This window comes from Cherax quadricarinatus, chromosome 49 (genome assembly GCF_038502225.1).
Source record: "Cherax quadricarinatus isolate ZL_2023a chromosome 49, ASM3850222v1, whole genome shotgun sequence".
Taxonomy (NCBI): Eukaryota; Metazoa; Arthropoda; class Malacostraca; order Decapoda; family Parastacidae; genus Cherax; species Cherax quadricarinatus.
The window spans coordinates 19,285,813-19,302,886 of NC_091340.1; the positions used below are offsets into that span (position 1 = coordinate 19,285,813).

The 17,074-nt window shown below is 39.9% G+C and overlaps 1 protein-coding gene and 1 non-coding gene across 2 annotated transcripts in view; both read right to left on the minus strand.

The window, feature by feature from the left end:
- Positions 1-460: 460 nt before the first annotated feature.
- LOC128692180 (U6 spliceosomal RNA) lies at positions 461-566 on the minus strand. The gene has a single exon (XR_011393333.1). It is a non-coding gene; the product is annotated as a U6 spliceosomal RNA (small nuclear RNA).
- An 8,646-nt stretch (positions 567-9,212) lies between these two features.
- The window catches only part of LOC128696928 (sodium-coupled monocarboxylate transporter 1-like), a gene marked incomplete at its 5' end in the record, with an annotated part of 29,685 nt that continues 21,823 nt past the window's right edge, over positions 9,213-17,074 (minus strand). Inside the window, 2 exon segments of the mRNA XM_070095241.1 lie at positions 9,213-9,515; positions 9,896-9,996. Coding sequence (XP_069951342.1) covers positions 9,412-9,515; positions 9,896-9,996 — 205 coding nt within the window. The 3' untranslated portion in view covers positions 9,213-9,411.

Consider the following 17,074-nt stretch of genomic DNA (forward strand, 5'->3'; position numbering starts at 1 on the left):
GATCTTGCCATACCTACGGAATACCTCCACAACATCATATTCCAAGGCCTCAAAGGGGACATTTCTCACCTTTACCCACGTTACATAGCTTGATACGTCATGTAGGCAGACCTCCACTGCAGAATTAACGGTCATCCTCTTTTCTTGAAACGCGTCGACTATGCTGGAGTAAAACCCAGCACTCTTGAACTTGATGAAGATCCTGTACACTCCATTCACTGCTACACCATACAACTCTTCGTTCGGTATGCCATATACATCGCGGATAATACTTGGCAGCAGCACCTGCATTGTAGAACTACTCAGGGCACCACGTACCAGCACCACACAGACAGTATTCACCCTGCGTCCATGTCTGTCCGCCATTTTGATTGCTCAAAACAGGTAAACTGCGCAGAAAATCAACTGAATCGGGAGCGCCTGCGCAGCACGTCCACTCGGCCCGGAAGCGAAGAGGACAATGAATGTGGAACGCTTCACGATTTTGAGTGTCATGCTTGCGCAGGGCCATGCTAATCTTCTCTGTATCGTTCCAATTTTAGTATATGTACTGCCGAAGCAAGTACATGTACCTCACTAGTATTGCACCTCATTCTGAGCCTTTATATACCCTCTGTGTCCATGTATTGTTTGTAATGGCTTGATAAAGCTCCTGGAGAGCGAAACGTTGCCACAATAAAATGTCACATTAGTTGCACTTGTGTCGTTTTACTTTACAAGAAGAAAATTAAATGTACCTGTTGTAACAGAAAAGGACATGCTAGAGAGTTTTGCTTTAAATAAGAAAGATACGAGAGAAGATCATGGGGCTGGCGACCCCACACAAGTCATATCCTCTTCGGTGCAACAAGGGTACCAATGTTCTAGTAATACTTCTAATCCTGCTGTTTTGGATAATATTACTCAGAATAGATGACTAGAGTCAGAAAGTGTATCTGACGAAAAGATTCGTTCAGCAATGAGTCCTTACTTATCGAGAGGAAAAGTAAGACTTGACGAATCCCATCTGAGATAATTACTTTCAGAGATACTGTCAGTTATCTCACCTTGTTGAAGAAGATGTACTGCCCATAACTGATGATACTTACACCAAGATAGATGTATTGCTAGAAGCCTATGGCACTTATAAAGGTACATCTGCGCAAAGTATACATTGAAACAAGCTATTATACTGGTTATATTTCAGTGGGTATTTCCAGTGGTGTATTTCCCATCAGGTCAGTGGACTTGTTGATAGGGAACAATATCCTTCAAGCTGGTATATGTAAGGAACCACTTGTGGTTGATAATATCACTGATGATAATTATGACACTGAAGCTTGTAGAGAGAAGCCTATTTTATTTCCTGTCAGTGCTATCACTAGAGCTATCTCAAAAGTAAAACAACCATCCTTGTCTCCTCTTGAGTTGATGACAATGATTTGGGCTTGATATGTTGTTCAGTGATGCTCTGTGCCCCAGGATCATTAACACCCCCTCCCCTCCGGTCATCAGATTAAGACACATCTGACGTTAAATTTCTAACTCTTGATGATTTAATCAAGGATCAGTTTGTTGATCAGTCTCTGGAAAGACTGAGAGATATAGCAGTTACTGAGAGTGAAGCAAATATTCCCCATAATTGTAATAATTATACTAACGGTGTACTGATGGAGAAAAGTACATGTATGTTATCAGCTGATAGTGTTTCCACCACAGTCAAGCATCTTGTAGTGTTACCAGTTACATTTCGTGAACAAGATATTGATTTTGCTCACAATAGTCCCATAGGAGGACATTTAGGTGTCAAGAAGACACTCGGTAAACTGGCTAAACATTTCACTTGGCCAAAAATGAAGGATCATAAGCAGATCATAAGCGACTTGCCAAGTCTGTCAATTGACAGGCAAGCCAGCACACACACCTCCACCTGCATCTCTCATTCCTATCACCATGGATGGTGAACCATTCTCTCGTCTTATTATAGACTTTGTTGGTCCTCTGCCTGGAACCAAACTAGGGAACCAATACTTGTTTACTATTATGGAAGCAACAACACACTATCCCGAAGTTATTCCTATGAGAAAAATTGATGCTCGTGACTCTCGAAATCGTAATGACGCGTTTGCAAACAAACCATACCGCGGGTGGGGTTTGAACCCGCGGTCAGAGAGTCTCAAAACTCCAGACCGTCGCATTAGTTAGCTGGTCCAATGGCTACCGCGACGGTCTGGAGTTTTGAGACTCTCTGATCCCGGGTTCAAACCCCACCCGTTGTGGTTTGTTTTAAGTACTCTCTTTCCCTATCAGGTGATAATTTCTGTGCCTACAGGTACAAACGTGTAATGATCTATAAGTTCACCACATTCTTCTAGTCTTTCAATATTCCCAGAAGCTGGTAGCTGCCTCATCTTCCTTCCTGTTGTGTTGGAGATAAGTATCAGCCACAGTGGATGCACACTTGTAGTACCATACTACCTGCTTGCGGTCTGTCCAGTCTTAACATTTCTGGTTGCCATCGGATGTGCATTTGGGGAGGCTTCCTTTCTGCTGGACATCCGACTGTTGCAAGGCTCCTATTGATGGTGATGTTAACTTCTTCATGCCTTGCAATGTTTCACTTCGATCAACAGCAAGCAAGTCTATGGTACACAAATCGGTCTGACAATACATCTTTGCTAAGAGAGATTAGGCATAAAACGATGTGCAGTAGATGTGAGTAGAAGCGTGTGACGAGTGAGGAATTGGAGGCAGCCAACAGAAAATCTCCCACATGAGGATTTCTCACTATCAGGAGGCAAACTCTGTCCTTCCTGGCACGCAATTAAGCATTGTTGAGGCTATATTTTCCACAGTTGAATAATCACATTTGTGATGGTGTGTACTTTCTAGGATAGTTGAAAGCCTGTTATATTATCCCAGAGGCTGACTTCATTAATTATCTTTTGGTACTGAACCCCAACATTGTTCATAAGGTGTTCAGGAAGAATCGCTGTTTCAGGATTCATTGGATGCTACACATGAAGACAGGAATGCATGGAGGGTAGTTTGTGATGCCATACAGACACCAGCAGTTCCCATTATCCGTCTTCTAGAATAAATATCAGCCTCAGGTTACTGTTGTGTTCATTTAGTGTGGCTTGGATGTCTGTTTTTATTTAGCACTGACTTATAAAAAACTATGAATCCAATATAATATATAAGATATATGATGATGAAGATAGGGAAGCTGTGATTTCGTGTATAAGGCAAGGAGGAATAACATATAGTAGGAGTGAGGAAGAGCCAGTTATGAGTGAGGTAGTGAGAAGAGTGAAAGGGGGTAAAGCAGCTGGGATTGATGAGATAAAGAAATGTTAAAAGCAGGTGGGGATATAGTTTTGTAGTGGTTGGTGCTATTATTTAATAAATGTATGGAAAAAGGTAAGATACCTAGGGATTGGCAGAGAGCGTGCATAGTTCCTTTGTATAAAGGCAAAGGGGACGAAAGAGAGTGCAAAAATTATAGGGGAATAAATCTATTGAGTATACCCAGTAAAGTGTATTGTTGAGTTATTATTAAAAGAACTAAGAGTAAGAAGGAGAGTGGGATAGCAGATGAACAAGGAGGCATTAGGAAGGGTAGGGGGTGTGCTCACCAAGTGTTTACAGTGAAACATATAGGTGAACAGTCTTTAGATAAGGCTAAAGAAGTTTTTGTGGCATTTATGGATTTGGAAAAAGCGTATGACAGGGTGGATAGGGGGGGTCAATGTGGCAGTTGTTGCAGGTGTATGGAATAGGTGGGTTACTGAAAGCAGTGAAGAGTTTATACGAGGATAGTGAGGCTCAGATTAGAGTATATAGGAGAGAGGGCGATTATTTCCAGTAAAAGTAAGCATTAGACAAGAATGTGTGATGTCACCGTGGTTGTTCAATATATTTATAGATGGGGTTGTAAGAGAAGTGAATGCCCGGGTCTTGGCAAGAGGTATCGAGTTAAAAATAAAGAATCTAACACAAAGTGAGAGTTGTCACAGTTGCTCTTTGCTGATGACACTGTGCTTTTCGGAGATTCTGAGGAGAAGTTGCAGAGTTTGGTGGATGAGTTTGGTAGGGTATGTAAAGAAGAAAATTAAAAGTGAATATCTGAAAGAGTATGGTGATGTGGATAACAAAAAGATTAGATGACGAAAGATTGGATATCAGATTGGAGGGAGAGAGTACGGAGGAGGTGTATTCATATATTTAGGAGTGGACGTGTCAGCAGAAGGGTCTATGAGGGATGAGGTGAATCATGGAATTGATGAGGGAAAAAGGTGAGTGGTACACTTAGAAGTCTGTGGAAACGAAGAACTTTGTCTGTGGAAGTAAAGAGGGGAATGTATGAGAGTATAATTATACGGGTGTGAAACATGGGTGATGAATGTTGCAACAACAAGAAGGCTGGAGGCAATGGAGATGTCATGTCTGAGGGCAAAGTATGGTGTGAATATAATGCAGAGAATTCGTAGCTTGGAGATTAGAAGAAGGTGCAAGATTACCGAAACTATTATCCAGAGGGCTGAGGAGGGGTTGTTGAGGTGGTTCGGACATGTAGAGAGAATAGAACAAAATAGAATGACTTCGAGAGTGTATAAGGCAGGGAAGGCAGGGTAGTGGTCGGCCTAGGAAAGGTTGAAGGGAGGGGGTAAAGAAGGTTTTGTGTGCGAGAGCCTTGGACTTTCAGCAAGCATGCGTGAGCGTATTTCATAGGAGTGATTGGAGACAAATGGTTTTTAATACTTGACGTACTGTTGGAGTGTGAGCATGGTATCATTTATGAACTGGTTCAGGGTAAATGGCAGGCCGGACTTGAGTCCTGGAGATGGGAAGTACAGTGTCTGCACTCTGAAGGAGGGGTGTTAATGTTGCAGTTTTATAACTGTAGTGTAAAGCACCCTTTTGGTAAGACAGTGATGGATTGAATGATGATGGAAGTTTTTCTTTTTCGAGCCACCCTGCCTTGGTGGCCACCCTGCCTTGCTGGCCACCCTGCCTTGGTGGCCACGCTGCCTTACTGGCCACCCTGCCTTGGTGGGAATCAGCCGATGTGTTAATAAATAAGAAAAAATAATAATATGTATAGTTCACCTCGAATATCTATAGTTTATTTTGATTTCAGCATCTGGTAAAATAGTATATAATTAACATAATCATTAGGAATCATAGAGACTTTATGAGAGATAGAGAGAGGCGACCCCTGTGGACAAGCACCGAATGATCCAGAAAATTACTATTCAGCCTTCCACTTCCTCCGTAGAAGAGTGTAGAGGCTCGAACTGACCTAGTGAGATATTCCTCTTAATTGTTGCTGATTTGTTTTTATTCATGCGAATTGTTTTATGAGGCTTTCTTCCTCTGTCCTGTCTTGATTAAAAAGATTACTGATGGTGAGGCTGGCATTGTGGAACATGTTAAGGAACTGGTCACAGGTAATGTCCTGGTGATTGTTAAGACTGTTGCAGCGTCATTGTTATGATATAGACATCCATACCTGCAAACATGAGTTCCTGCAGAAGTTTGTGGTTACTGGAGAGTGGGTGTGAGAGGGATGAAGTGCGATTGGCGGAATGATGATGTGAAGACAGTAGTAAGAGAGAAAAAGTTAGAATATGAGAGGTTTTAACAAAGTAGAAGTGATGCAAGGAGGAATATATGTAGAAACAAGAGAGGTTAAGAGAGTGGTGAAGGAATGTAGAAAGAGAGCAAATGAGAGAGTGAGTGAAAATATTATCAACAAACTTTCTTGAAAATATGAAAAAGTTTTTAAGTGAGATTAATAAGTTGAGGAAGCCTGGGGAAAAATAGGAGATGAGAGTTATTAAATGAAGAGTTAGAGGCATTGGGAAGATGGAGGGAATGTTTTGAGGAATTGTTAAATGTTGATGAAGATAGGGAAGCTGTGATTTAGTGTATAGGGCAAGGAGGAACAACATCTTGTAGGAGTGAGGAAGAGCCAGTTGCGAGTGTGGGGGAAGTTCATGAGGCAGTGGGTACAATGAAAGGGGGTAAAGCAGCTGGGATTGATAGGTGTTGCAACCCCTGAATGGGTCACAATGTATATAATGTATATTACCTTTTCATATAACTTTATATTGCTTATATTTGCGATAATAGCTAAATCGTAAATATATTGCTTTATATTATTATTTGACTTAGTTATATTGTTAGGTAGGATGTAACATTCATATATTATTCAGTGCTTATAGTTCAAGTCTTGATTGTCTAACTACTGTAATTATCGCTCATGGCTCGTTTCTGCCGGCTTCTCGGTGTTGCTTGGCAGCAACAGTCCATGGAGTAATCACGTGATCGACGAGGGTTGTTCACACCTCGCTTGGAGTAGTCAGTCTGGGCTAGACTCTCTTGGTGGTTGGACATATTCATGATAAGATGTGCCTAACTCTCCCTTATTGGCCCTTGTTGGAAGATCGTCTCTGTCGCTTTCTTGTTGTTGGTTCTGTAGAATTCTGTTCACAGAACATTGTCTAGACTTAGTGATTTTCGATGTTGTACTGAGGTTGTGTGTCTCATAGACACTCTGAGCAACTCAGGTCATGAGCTGTAGCTTCTGACCTAACTTGTACTGGTATCTGTGCACTGTCACAGTCGGTGATTTTCTTATGCTGAACTTAGATTCAGTAGTATGGGAGTTTGGTGACTTTTGTGGAGGATCTGCAGATGGTCCCTACTTAGTGTTATTATATTATCTCCTTGATCCTGATTCTGTGTGGCAGTTGCTTGTTATATTGCTATTCGGCTTAGTGGTCATTTATTGTTCAAACAAGCTGTTCTGATTGCCAGGAGGTCAAGAAGTTGATGTGAGGACTTTGTCAGTCACTGGTTCAAGTCTAGTCGAGTCGTGAGACATAGCGAACTACTTAGAGCACTTACACACATACACACAAACTTCTTTCTATATATATATATATATATATATATATATATATATATATATATATATATATATATATTATTATTAAAGGTTAATGTACCAGACGGTACTTAAGACATAAAGATGTGATATGTGCCTTCAGCACAATACTACTGTACACGAGAGAAGTGATTATTATTAATTTGTTTAAATTGATTAATTTATTTTAATTTGATAATATACTCCTAGACATCTTGATTGTTAATAAATTTATTAAATTTTAATTTCTCTAGTTAGTAACCTACCAGTTGTAATCCTGAAGCACTAATAATTCTTACTGAATTCCATTGGATAATTGGACCAGGATACTGACTACTTGTTACGAAAACCCAGTAACAGACTGAATGCTAGAAGGGCAGTCCTTTCTAGTATTCACTGGAGATCTCTATGCTTATTAGAAATTGAGTTTTTTGTAACAATGGGATAAAGATAGAAATGTTAAAAGCAGATGGGGATATAATTTTGGAGTGGCTGGTGCTATTAATTAATAAATGTATGAAAGAGGGTAAGGTACCTAGGGATTTGCGGAGAACATCCATAGTTCCTTTGTATAAAGGCAAAGGGAACAAAAGAGAGTGTAAAAATTATAGGGAAATAAGTCTGTTGAGTATACCTGGTAAAGTTATTATTGATAGAATTATGAGTAAGAGGGAGAGCAGAATAGCAGACGAACAAGGAGGCTCTAGGAAGGGTAGCGGGTGTGCAGACCAAGTATTTACAGTGAAACATATAAGCGAAGAGTATTTAGATAGGGATAAAGAAGTTTTTGTGTCATTTATGGGTTTGTAAAAGGCGTATGATCGGGTGGATAGGGGAGCAATGTGGCAGATGTTGCAGGTGTATGGAATAAGAGGTAGGTTACTTAAAGCAGTGAAGAGTTCTTACGAGGATAGTTAGGCTCAGTTTAGAGAGGGAGATTATTTCCCAGTAAAAGTAGGCCTTAGACAAGGATGAGTGATGTCACCGTGGTTGTTCAATGTATTTATAGATGGGGATGTAAGAGAAGTGAATCCGCGGGGTTTAAAGATAAAGAATCTAATACAATGTGAGAGTTCTCACATTTTCTCTTTGCCGATGATACTGTGCTTTTGGGAGATTCTGAAGAGAAGTTGCAGAGGTTGGTGGATGAGTTTGGTAGGGTATGTAAAAGTAGGAAATTAAATGTGTGATTGTATGGTTATACCAACGCTCTTATATGGGTGTGAAGCATGGGTGGTGAATGTTACAAGAAGGAGAAGTCTGGAGGCAGTGGAGATGTCATGTCTGAGGGTGTCAATATAATGCAGAAAATCCATAGTTTTGAAATCAGGAGGTGCGAGGTTACTAAAAGTATTATCCAGAGGGCTGAGAAGGGGATATTATTGAGGTTCGGACATGTACAGAGGGTGGAACGAAACAGAGTGACTTGGAGAGTGTATAAATCTGTAGTGGAGGGAAGGCAGGGTAGTGGTCGACTTAGGAAAGGTTAGAGGGAGGGGGTAAAGGTTTTGTGTGTGAGGGGCTTGGACTTCCAGCAAGCATGCATGACCATGTTAGAGGTGCGAATGGAGATAAATGGATTATAGGACTTGACAGGCTGTTGAAATTTAAACAGTCTAACATTTATGAAGGGATTCTGTGTAACTGGAAGGCTGGACTTGAGTCCTGGAGATGGGAAGTACAGAGTCTGCACTCTGAAGGAGGAGTGTTAATGTTGCAGTTTTATAACTGTAGTGTAAAGCACCCCTCTGGCAAGACAGTGATGGAGTGAATGATGAAAGTTTTTCTCTTTCGTGCCACCCTGCCTTGGTGGCCACCCTGCCTTGGTGGCCACCCTGCCTTGGTGGCCACCCTGCCTTGGTGGCCACCCTGCCTTGGTGGAAGACGGCCGATGTGTTAATATTAAAACAAATTCATTAATTTTCTTTGTCCAGACTGGGTCCTGAAATCTTTGCTTGTTTGGGCCCATAACACGACCTTACATCCCATTATTATTATTATTATTATAATCAAGGAGGAAGCGCTAAATCCGTAGGGTTATACAGTGCCTATGGGGGGATGGGAGATATTCAGGCTTAATTCAAGGAACTGAAGCACACATTCAGTTCCCTGAACTCCAGCATCAAGGAACCTTTCTTGAGGGGCCTAGCATCAATGAACCTTCCTTGAGGGGCCTAGCATCAAGGAACCTTCCTTGAGGGGCCTAACATCAAGGAACCTTTCTTGAGGGGCCTAGCATCAAGGAACCTTTCTTGAGGGGCCTAACATCCCAGAACGATTAAAATTAAAACAAATAAAGTGATAATTGTAATATAATCTTGATGTGTAACAACTGTCTGGAGACTTTTATTGAAAGTGATGACGGCAATACTCTGAGAGCCTGGTCTCAGACCGGGCCGCGAGGGCGTTGACCCACGAAACCCTCTCCAGGTAAACTCCAGGTAGGAACTGCTGCTAAAATTCTTAAGCTTCTATTGACTCTTCTTCATAAAAGTGTTTCAGGTGCAGGTATTGTGATTACTGAACAACTGCCACAGTCTCAGGTAGATTCTGCCACACACACGACACACAACGCCATCTTCAGCTTTCGGATGAACTACACCTGGGAATATCAGTGATTTTTTAGTCTAGCGCTAAGTGAACTGACGACATAGAAAAAAAAATAAGAAATGAACCTATATTATCCCAATTTAATGAACAATATTTGAAAACTCAAAAGATATGTAACACAAAATTCTGTTAGAAATGTTAACTTTGTAAACATAGAAAAAAGAATTTATCTCATATGGAGATATAAACATTAAATGATATGAGTACTGAACAATAATTTTTGGCTTCACAGGGACATATTTCCTAACATCAAAATTTTCCAGGAGAATTATTTTTGGCAGATTTTAAAATGCGAAATTTGTATTGATTCTATGAAGGGATAATACGTTTTGAAGGCTTATAGAAAAGTGTAAAATTTCCTTTTATTCTCACCAGTCAACACCGAGACGACGCTGCTAACTACAAATGTTATTGCCAAATTTATAACTCCAGAGAAGCAATAAGATATTTCGTAAATGGTCTTGGCTGACGACCTGTGGGAAAAAATAAGATATGTACATATATATATATATATATATATATATATATATATATATATATATATATATATATATATATATATATATATATATATATATATATATATATATATATATATATATGCAATAAGATCACATTAAACAGGTGATTTCAGAATATGCAAAAGAACCACTGTGAAAGAATAGAGAAATTCCAAGCGCTTTCATGACTACTCGCATTATCAAGGAACAATAAAAGTGATGCATCAAAGGAAGGCATATAAAGGGTCTAGCCCACACCTCACTATCACATCCCACAACAAAGCAACACCTGATGCGCGACTCAAAAGAAAGGGAACACTGCAGCAGACCCGCTGGCCCAACTAGACAGGTCCTTCATGCAACCCATGAACAAACTATTCTATCCAAGAATTAAGAATTTTAACATTTATTATCTGTCTAATGTATTACTAAATTCTTCCCAAATTCTATTAATTATAAATGGATCAAATTTATAGAAACCAAAGAAAATATTCATATTGTCAAAACTGTTTTTTATGAAACAAGATTCAATTATATTCCCGTCGACCATGGACTTGTTTGATACAACTTTCTCAACTTTTTGAAAATCAATTGGACGGTTAAAATCTCTCACATGAATAAATAGAGCATTGGAATCTTGTCCAGTTCTAATGTTATATTTATGTTCTTTTAATCTAAGTTCGAGATTTTTACCAGTTTGACCATAATAAACTTTATCGCAAATTTTACAAGGAATCTTAAAGACATCCGTCAGCATTTTGGGGGGAATTCTTTATCAAAAGTTTTTTTTACTGTATCAAGATTTTTAAATACAACTTTAATATTAAAAGTCTTAAGAAGAGAAGGCATATCAACCAAGTTTTCATGGTAAGGGAGAACCAACATATTTTTAGTTGAATAAGGCTGTTTGTCCTTTTTTGATTGTTAAAAGCATTTCTAGCAATTTTAAAAGATTTATCAATTACGTTTCTTGGGTATTTCAAATCATTAGCTATTTCATAAATTTTGGATATTTCCTCATCTATGAACTCTGGACTACAAATACGTAAAGTTCTCAAAAACATTGATGAGAAAACAGACAGTTTAACTCTATCTTGATGTGAAGAATAATAGTGTACATAGGAACATGCAAGGAACATATAGTGACATAAAAACTGACGGTGACGACAACGAAATGGACTAAATATGACAAAAGAGGGACCGGCATTCAAGTACCAGACCTGCTGCCAGACGTGAACCAGACACGAGACGTTTTCCACTACAAAGAAATAACTGACCTCCATATCAACTGCACCAGTGTTCAACGGGAAGACAACATGGCAGAAAACTGATCAACGAAACTCCAAGGAAATGACAGGTCTGTAGGACTTTTTTCCTCAGTGCCAAACGAGGGAAAGAACTGAGCATTTAAACGTGGCTGACTGGCATCCAAACATTAGCTAATGCCAGACGTGCAACTAGCGAAGTGAAGTTCTCATCTTTACTGACGTTCATCTGTTGACAGTAGCATCATATCTGTACCACCATCATATCACCTGTACCAGTACTAACCAGAGGGAAACACAGGAGACATCGTCAAATCAACAGTACAAAACTCCAAGGTTATAGGACGGTTATCCCTCAGTGCCAGTCGTGGGAAAGAAGTGAATAGTTAAACAGTCAAGGTTAATGTTTTAGTAGCTGACCTATATTCAGCTGACCAGTGTACAGTGAGAGAATTATAGCAGAAAACGCCAAATATATCTATAAACTCAAGGAAAGTCAGGTTGTAGGTGGCATTTACTTCCCTCAGTGTTTTAAAAATGGCCGAGTCAGCAGATCAGGTCAGGCAGACAACAACACCACACAACCCCCGATAAATGGAAATGAGGGGGTTTTGGAAGGATAAAACCATTGATTAAACCTTTCTGCTACCAGAATGGAAAGGAGTTAGAAGTTAATAGGTGAAGCCGGACTGTGAAGTGAGGCGGGAAGGGGAGTGTGTAATAAGGGGTTAACTGAAAGGGGTTTGTGAAGTTAAGGGAAAAGTGAGCAGTGAAGAGGGTTTTGAAGAAGAAAATTTACTAGTAATTCAGTGGTGACTGCTAAAGCAGATACTAGGGTGTACTAGGTGACTGGAAAGGAGAAATAAATGTTATTGTATATGAGTAAAAGAGCGAAGAGTGAAAATGGCAGGCATTAGGGGGGTACAGGCTGCTATAATTATATTTATCTTTCTTCTTCAATTCCATGAAGAAAGAAATCAGTCATGGGGGCTGGAAGAGGTGAATGGAGTAACAGCGCCCTGGACAGTAAAAGCCCAACAGTTGCCATCCTACCAGAAAAGTAAATGTCACTATCGCCGCAAGGTATGGCAACACCGCATACCCAAACAAAAACAATGGCAAACAGCTCTTATTGTAGCGCTCTTAAGTGGTGATATCCAAATTAATCCAGAACCTCAAACTATTGTGCAGAGGCAAAACAGAGAGATAAATGACGGTGATAATGACGGTCTAGTAGCTAGGAATGATAACCTTAACTCCATATGTAATGCATACATAGGTCAATGTGAGACAATACAGCCATTATTATCTCAAACACTACCAAACAGATGCATACACTGTACTAAAGTACGCATGAACAACAGAAAGGCACCTTATGTAAAATGTGTAAGGGGTGGGTGCATGATGGATGTATGTACAATTATAGCAACGGTGCCAGAATTCATTTTGTGTGTAACAAATGCACTTTGGCACAGTTACCCTTTAGCAGTGATGACATTGATTTACCTAATTTTAATACAAATGACCCATTGCCATATATTGATGATTATAATTGTTTTATGAAAACAGGCCTTCACTTTATTCATGTCAACGCAAGATCACTTCTTCCTAAATTGGCAGAGATTAGGATTCTAGCTAACAAAATTAGGGCGGCAGTTATAACCATCTCTGAATCTTGGTTGGATGATACGGTGACTGACGACGAGGTCAAAATAGAAGGTTACAATATAAAACGCTTAGCTAGGAACAGAAAGGGTGGTGGAGTATGTGCCTACATTAGAAATGACTTAGCTTACAACCCAAGACCTGATTTAAATAACATTAAACTGGCGATTCTATGGCTTGAAGTGCTGCTTCCCAAGACCAAACCCATCTTAGTAGGAACTAGTTGCCGCCCTCCCACCCAGGACCAGTTCTTAGAAGACTTTTCCAGAGTATTGTCCGGACTTGAAAACAATTGCGAGACAATAATACTGGGCGACTTCAATATCTGTTTTCAGCAGCAAAATAACGGGCTGTGTAAAAGGTATAAGCAAATTCTAGGTTTAAATAGTTACACTCAACTAATTAATACACCAACCCGGATCACACAGTTCTCAGCCACCCTAACTGACCACATTGTAACCGCTCTGAGAACATTAGTCAGTCAGGCGTCATTACCACTGGTCTTAGTGATCATTTCATCATTTACTGCACCAGGAAAATCACTAGGGATAGGATAAGCCTACACAGGACAATAAAAATGAGGTCAACTAGAAACTACAGTAAATAAACACTGTTAAATAGGCTACACAATTGTGACTGGACAGAGATAACAAGTTGCACGGACGTAAACGATGCCTGGGAAAAATTCAAAACAATGTTCACTACCATCCTTGATAATATTGACCCAGTTAAAGAGGTTAGAATTAAACGAAGAACTGAGCCCTGCATGACTACTGAGATATTAGATAATATGAAATTCAGAGACCAGCTCCTAAAAAGATTTAAAGCAAACAGACAGGATATTGCAGCACTAAATGAATTCCAAAGGTGAGGAACAGAGTACAGAGTCTTATAGAAGGAACGAAGGAGCAAAGGCACTATTGCTCAAAAATTGAAGAGTATAAGCATAACCCCAGAAAGATCTGGCAACAACTAAAACAGTTGGGGTATAGCCATAAGCCAGTAGATAGGTCTAACATAGTACTCACTATCGATAATGAGGTACGCCACGAAACATCTAAGGTGGCAAATTGTTTTAATTCCTACTACACATCTGTTGCATCAACACTAGTAAGTAAACTACCAGCTGCATCAAATACCTTTAACACAGACTCTGATAAGTTTCAAACATACTATACCAATAAAGGGGTAACCCCAAACAGATGTCAACTAGTAAGTGTATCTCATGACTTTATTCAAAAAGAACTAAGTAGGTTAAACCCAACTAAGAGCACAGGCCCTGATAACATCCCGTCTAAGTTTCTAAAAGATGGTGCTTCTGAACTGTCAGTCCCTATTGCTCACATAATAAATCTATCAATCACCACTAATACCGTACCGGAGGGGTTCAAGGAGGCCAGAGTTACTCCTATCTTCAAGAAAAATAGTAGGTCTGATGTCATCAACTATAGGCCTGTTAGTATACATAGTATAATATCCAAAATTCTAGAGAGGGCGGTGTACTCTCAAGTAGTTAAGTACCTTAATGACAACAACATTCTCCATAGCTATCGATCGGGCTTTAGAAGATCTTACTCAACCGACACCTCCCTAATTAATCTGATGGATTACCTGAGAAAAGAAATGTCAAAGGGGAACCTCATAGGTATGGTAACCTTAGACCTGCAAAAGGCCTTCGATACTGTCAACCACAATATATTATGTACGAAACTTCAAGCTATCGGTATAGGTTCTGTAGATTGGTTTAAGTCCTACCTTAGCAACAGGAGACAAATTGTCAAAATCAACAAAACGGAATCAGAACCCCTGCCGATAACATGTGGAGTTCCCCAAGGTAGTATTCTGGGTCCCTTATTATTATGTTATGTCAGTGACATGCCTAACAGTGTCAAGTGCAAACTCTTACTGTATGCAGATGACAGTGCCCTGTTAGTGTCAGGTAAAGACCCACAAAATATAGCTAATGTTTTAACACTGGAACTGGAGTCCTGCAGCAAATGGTTAGTAGACAACAAACTATCATTACACCTCGGGAAAACTGAAGCCATTCTCTTTGGCACGAAACATAAACTGAGAAGGGTAAATAATTTTAATGTCCAGTGTAATGGGGAGCCCATCACTTTGGTTTCATCAGTAAAATATCTGGGAATCCCCTTTGACCCATGCATGTCAGGAGAATTGATAGGGAACAGTGTAGTAAAGAAAGCGAATGCCAGACTGAAGTTCCTGTATAGACAAGCACAGTGTCTACCTACTGAGGCTCGCAGGACCCCTTATACAATGCCATATGGATTACGCTTGCTCTTCATGGTACTCTGCCTTGACAAAAAAACTGAAAGATAGACTGCAAATCACCCAGAACAAAATCGTAAGAGTCATCCTGGGGCTTGGACCAAGAGAACATGTAGGCCAGGATGAATTACAGCAGTTGGATATGCTGAATGTTGAAGACAGAGTAAAACAACTGAAGCTAAATCATGTTTATAAAATTGCTCACAAACAGTGTCCAGAATATCTTGCTGTCAATTTTGTCAAGGTTGGGAACCAAAGCAATCATAGTACTAGGGGGAGAGAGCACAACTTTGTAGTACCCACAGTCATTGGCCAGGCTTCAAACACCTTTTATTGCACAACAATAAAGGAATGGAACAGACTACCCGCACATGTCAAAGCCAGTCATAGCATGAACCAGTTCAAGAAGAGTGCCAAAAGGTGTCTGATGAATGTAGCTGCAGAAAGGGAGGGGAATGATTTTCTATTTTTTAGCTAACATACGTGTAAATTTTACCTTATTCCTAGTAATGACCCTCGTATTGTAGATAGTCTTAATGACCTTGGTGTAGTAGATAGTCTTTTTAGTATGATAATAAGATGTTATCTTCATTGTAGAATAATAAGAAAATATTATAACCTTTATATTATAATAATAAGGTAAAAGGACCCCAATGGAAATAAGTCACTCTGTCTGACTTTTTTGGGTTATCCTAGGTTCTCTACACATATGCTGCTATGTATGATAATTCTATGTAACTGTATTTGTGTATACCTGAATAAACTTACTTACTTACTTACTTACTTACTTAACAGTTATTTGTAGGTTTTCTGTAAATTTTAAATTTGAATTCATTATTACCCTTAATAATTAAAAAAATCTAGAAAAGGCAATGAGTTATTTTCTTCAAATTCAACAGTAAAGTTTATAGAATGGGCTAAGCTGTTTAATTTACCAAGGAAATTGTGTATATCTACATTCTTGGGAATAAGACGCAAAATATCATCAACATATCTGAACCATTTAGCTCTATTAGGGAGGATTGTGTTAAGCAGCCTTGTTTCAAAAAATTCCATGTATAGGTTAGATCGACATTGAACTGGTTCCCCAGCCATACTGGCATCCGGGGAAATGAGGCGGCGGATGATGCAGCCAAGGCAGCAACAAATTATCCAAGTTCGGATTACTGTCCCTGTCAGCCTACGACAGACCAAACTGGTAGCCGCCAGAGCAGTGAAACTTATGAGGGAAGTCCTAGGTGATACCCCATCTCAACAGTGGTACCGAACAGCGACTCAGGGAGAATCCCCTCCAAATGACAGAAACAGATCCAGAGCGCAGTGTACCACCATCCATCGGCTTCGTTTGGGCTTTCCCACAGCCAAGATGATGGTAGACAAGGCTGAGGAGATGTGCCAGCACTGCCAGCACATTGTCCAGCGGCCCCTAAGACATTATCTTCTGGAGTGCGAAGTTAATGAGACACTCCACAGGCAACTAGCACTGATGTCCCCTCCCGAAGAGGACCCAGAGATGACTGCGGCTACACTAGTGTACCATGGAATCAACGAACCAGACAAGCTGTTGCCCGTGATAATGACATATCCTCCTCCTCGTTAGTGTCCACAGTTAGGAGTACATACGATGTTGTCGCTTATGAGATGCACCAGATGAACTGACCAGAAGAGTGTTTGAGCAGCATATGTCGCATCATTGTAGAACCATTTCACCTTCGGGAGCCAGAGACAGGTCATAGCAACATCAAAACCCGTGCCAGGACTCAAGTCTTGGAGAACATTATGCATCATACACCCAGGCAGATCTGTTTGTGACTTGATAAAGCCCACTG